Below are 4,804 nucleotides of genomic sequence, written 5' to 3' on the forward strand. Positions count from 1 at the left end.
ATTCTTAGTATCCTGGCTTGGTTTGTAGCAAACACTGCAAAGACACCAACAAGTTGCCTTATAAACTGCATCAGTGTGTATTTGGCATCTTCACTACAGAGTGGCACATGCTAAGTGCTCGGCTACTTCTTCAAGTGTGATTAAGTGCGGTATTAATGTGACTAGTATAGAAACATGTTAAAACTCAGAAAAGAATTAGGCCTTCCTGTGTCTGTTTTCTTCTGATACCGTTTGTTGAAGATCCCCATTAATTTTGGTTGTGTAGGAACGGAGTCCTGAATTGTGTAGAAGCATGAAAACAGAATTGAGATTTATGGACAGTCCTCCTTGTGTACTTAAGATCTGTGTGTTGTTCTAGAGAAGCAAGTGAGAAGAGTAAATGATACAAATACTATGACTGACTCAAGAAATGAGACTGTCGTGAGTCTTGGTTTATGAATCTTCCTTCATAGGCTAAAGCAAAGAGGTTGCTTTAGCTGGATCTTTTGTTGTGAAGGGATGGGGAAGAGGGGTTGTTGGTGGCGTATATGAACCAACATCTTCAGATGTTTTTCATGGATCTTACACCCCCCCCCCCCCCCAATGAACAGTTCTAAATTGTTGGGAAGTATAGGAAATTCTTTGACACTGCTGGCAGTGATCAAGGTGTTCACACTTATTTATACCTTGTACACTCAAATGAGTTTCTATTCTAATTTTACTAATATAAAAAAACCCAAGCTTTTTATGTACTTGGAAACAAATGATAGCATATTTCAGATTTGGGTTGTATTGCTTTACCCAATATTTCATGGCAAAACTGACAGGCTGTTTATTTTTGTAACCTCATAGGGACTTAAGTCACAACAAATTATCTTCAATCAAGATCAATCTCTTGGATCACCTTCATAGTCTTCGGGAAGTGTAAGTTAATTTGTCTTAATTTAAAAAAAACAACCTAAAAAACCCAACCAATGTTTGTGTATGCTAATTGTATAGCTATTTCTCTAGGGATAATTGGTTGAACAACAAAGATGTTTGCTGTTCTCATGTTTTACATTAAGTGAAACTGGATTTTTTTTTTAATTTATTTTGAGGTGACACTGTTCAGCAATTTAGCAAATCCAATGTATGTACTTCAGATTAAAATCAAAGCTGACTCTCCCTTTTCTAATATTAATAGGAAGTTGAACAACAATGAACTGGAGATCATTCCGGATCTGGGGCCAATCTCTGCAAATATAACTCTTCTGTCTTTGTAAGTAGATCTTCTTACTCTTGTCCCTAGTTAGTGGAACTAACTCTACAGGGTTCATGGAAAAATGTGCATTACAGAGATTAAAGTGAAATAATTGGAAATAGAGCAGCTTGTGGTTAGGAAGTGGATTATGTCATATTATTTAGCAGGTTGTTTGAAATGTGTATAATTGAGCTTAATCCTTGTAGTTTTTATGCTTCCCTCAGATACAAAGACTGCATTAGAATTAATTTATGTTGTGGTAGTGCCCAGAAGCCTCAGCCCTGTTGTGCTGGGCACTGTACAAACATTAGTAAACGTTATACAAACTTGTACAATGCAGACTTTAAAACAAGAGTTATACTCTATCATTATGCATCTTGGCTGAAATCCCACTTGCGTTAAATCATGGCAGAATTCCATTAATTTCAGTGGGCAACGTGGGGAAATCCCCACGAGATGCAGCTTCAGGACAAGTATCTAGGTTAGAAGATTATTTGCCAATATTTTTAAAATGTCTTTTTGAGCCCATTTTAATGTGTGGGATATATTTTTTTTTTTTAAAGCTGCAGTTAATACATATAATTGTGTATTATATTATGTAATTATGTTCATTGTTTTGTTTGAAAGAAATCGGTAGGTTACTTGATGTGGCATGTGTAATATGGGTATAAAGTTGTAAAAGGCAAATAGGTCCCATAACCAAACCAGCTGATTTTAAAGGAAATTTTATTCCTGAGGATTTCACCTGAAATTGGTTTGATTTTTTTTTTTGTTGTTGTTGTTTCCTTTTCCTTCCTGCAGGCAAGCAATATAAGGTAATGCTTTGTTTTGGGGTTGCGTCCTCCCTTTCCATACTATTAATTGGAAAAAAGAAAAGACATGTTTTTCATGTGTGGGATTTGGGTTTATCAATGGGAATCTAAACTGTCTAAAGCTAGTAATGTGTAGCCCTCTGGCCAAATCCTGCCCTCGAATACAAATTGCAACTTACCTTTCTTGAAGAAGCCTGAAGGGTTAAAACAATACAGTAAACCTTGGAAAGCTGTTCAGTTAATTAAATTGATCACTGTTCAATTGCTTACATCTGGTGATTTATAGGGGTTTGTTTTTACTCTAGGCCCAGGTCAGCTAAGTCAGCTGGTGCAGCCGCTGTGTCTGGACTGCTCTGTTTGAATAAGAACTAAGTGACATTTGATACTGATGTGGTTTCTTACAGATCAGAATCGGAAAAGAATGAAAGAAAAAGCAGATGGTGTCTGACAAATAATTGTTGAATTTAAGCAAATATTTTATTTTGTATTAGTGTTGATGTTATTTTTAGACTGGCATAGCATTTTGTAGTTTAAGCGTCTTAATTGATCTAAAGAATATATATATATATTAGCTTGCTGAGGTTATTTTTGCCACAGGGTTGGAAATATTGACATAATATTATATCCTCCTACCTTACTTCTGATGAATATAAAGTTGAGAATTTGTCTTAGCATCTCCTCTAGTCCTTCTCATGGAAACATAACTAGTTCTGCAGCTGTGCAAGGATTTTTGTATTGCTTTGAGAGAATACATGAAAATCAGTCACTGCTGGATTGGTTGTTCCATATCCTTAGGTAGCTATCTTGGTTCATTTACTCAGGTGGTCAAACATGGAAAACCTTTGTTAGATCGGTGCTCTGCACTATATATACTGACACTTAAAGGGGAAAAAAAAAAGTATTTCTAAAAGCTGTTATCATGCTACCAGTGCAGTTAAAGTTGGTCTGGTTGGGTGCTATCTTGTTCTTGTTCTAATTTCCATTACTTCTGTGTGGTGTTGGGAGATTACTGAATGTAAGTGTGCTCCATCTGGGATTTAATACCTATTCTATGACCACAGCAGAGAATCGTTGAGATTAATATGGTAGAAATAATGCATTAAGCAATTTGAAGTTTTTACATTAACTTACGAATGTCAGTGTGTAATAGTTGAGACAATTGTTTGCTCTGTGTCAAAACAGATGTACATAGAACATAAAATTAGTCAGTGGTATTGCATTGTTCAAAAAAGAAAGCATCTTGTTTCTTTTGTTTAGGTTTCTCTTTAAAACGTCTTACAGGTTGGAAGTTATTTATGTAAAGATACTAAATCTCATTTTACAGAAAATAATATAAAGGAATAAACATACAGCACTTGTCTGGCATAAAAATATATGCAGTATAGTAATATCATAGATGGACAAATTAAACCTAATGATACTTTTTTTTAGAAGTGAAAAAATATGTTCACTTTATTTTTTCTGTGTTGGATGTTATTTGAAGGGGTTGAATTAAACTGAGTTAATAAGATAGCTAAGTCATGCAAGGAGAACACATATGGAACAATTAGAATATAATTTTTAGAACCACTCTTCAAAGAAAAACTGTACTTGAAACATCTGATGACGTTCTTCAGGATTTTAAACTTTTATATGAAAGGAGCTTGCGGAGCCTTTCCAAAACAAACCGCTGTTTCCTTGCTGAGTCTTTGTTCTGACTTTCAAATAATAGCAGAAAAGAGGGTGCTAGTCTTCTGAAACTTGATTTGATTACGTTTTGCATGAGATACGTTGGTTCATTACTGTCAGTTGAAACCCCACTTTTCTTTTCCACGGAGTCTTCAAGCAGTGCTGTGGAAGTGGTGCCCTCCTTTCTTGCCAAAATCTTCATTTTTTTTTTTTTTTTTTAATAAACTCTCTTCATGCAAGAATATTTTTTTTCACATCTTGGTACGTGTCACTAAGCTGTGGAGTCTTAGAATTTTACCTTTTCTGCAAGAATTTTCTCGCCCTGCAAAGGACATTACACTGCTGGTACATCTACAGTGAATAATAGTGCGGGTATCTCTGTACAGCATTGTATGTCTAAATTCTTTGAGCAGTATAAACAAGCATGGGTGGATTATCATGTTTGTGTAGTTTCCATTTCTGGAGCTACCTCATTTCTAGCAATCTAATTGATATTTATCTAGTTTAGTTATTTACATACTGTTGAATTATGCAGGGTAAACATACCCAGAGCAGTAGATGTTCCCAGTCTCATGGTCGTGGTTTATCTGTAACGTGAAACAACGATGCCAACATTTTGTTTTTATGGATGCCAGGTGAGAGTTGAACACCATGGGAGAGAAAAGTATCAGGCAGGCACACACCCCCACCGCCCTGGAAAGACCTTATGACTGTGTGAAGGAGTATACAAGCACATGCAGGTGCACTCTCATTACATGGCTGGAGATGCATCTATGATTTTATTCATGTGATGACTATGTATCTTGTCATATGGCATTGGAGAGCTGCTGAGCCTCCTGGGAATCTGGAAACTGCTGTGAACTAAATGGGTGGTACTTTGGGCTAAGTATGGTCAGGAGGCCTTAGTTTGTGAAGCTATGATGGCTTGCCTGACACTAACAGATATAATATGTTCCAGACAGAGCAAAAAGTAGGATTCATCTTCCCTACCCTAAACTCTTGGAAGTTTGACATTGTAAGTTTGAGTTATTAACTGTAGATCCTCTTCAGGATGAGTGGAGAAGAAAATGCACTCTCTGAACTGATTTCCGTTCCCTAAGATAGT

The 4,804-nt window shown here is 36.1% G+C and overlaps 1 protein-coding gene across 1 annotated transcript in view; it reads left to right on the forward strand.

Moving 5' to 3' along the window:
- LRIG3 (leucine rich repeats and immunoglobulin like domains 3) overlaps positions 1-4,804 on the forward strand; it is a 48,758-nt gene that overhangs the window by 13,137 nt on the left and 30,817 nt on the right. The window contains exons 5-6 of the mRNA XM_009646417.2: positions 832-903; positions 1,163-1,237. Of these exons, the coding sequence (XP_009644712.1) occupies positions 832-903; positions 1,163-1,237 (147 nt within the window). The remainder of the gene's footprint in view (positions 1-831; positions 904-1,162; positions 1,238-4,804) is intronic.

Source organism: Egretta garzetta, unplaced genomic scaffold (assembly GCF_000687185.1).
Source record: "Egretta garzetta isolate BGI_Z169 unplaced genomic scaffold, ASM68718v1 scaffold349, whole genome shotgun sequence".
Classification (NCBI taxonomy): Eukaryota; Metazoa; Chordata; class Aves; order Pelecaniformes; family Ardeidae; genus Egretta; species Egretta garzetta.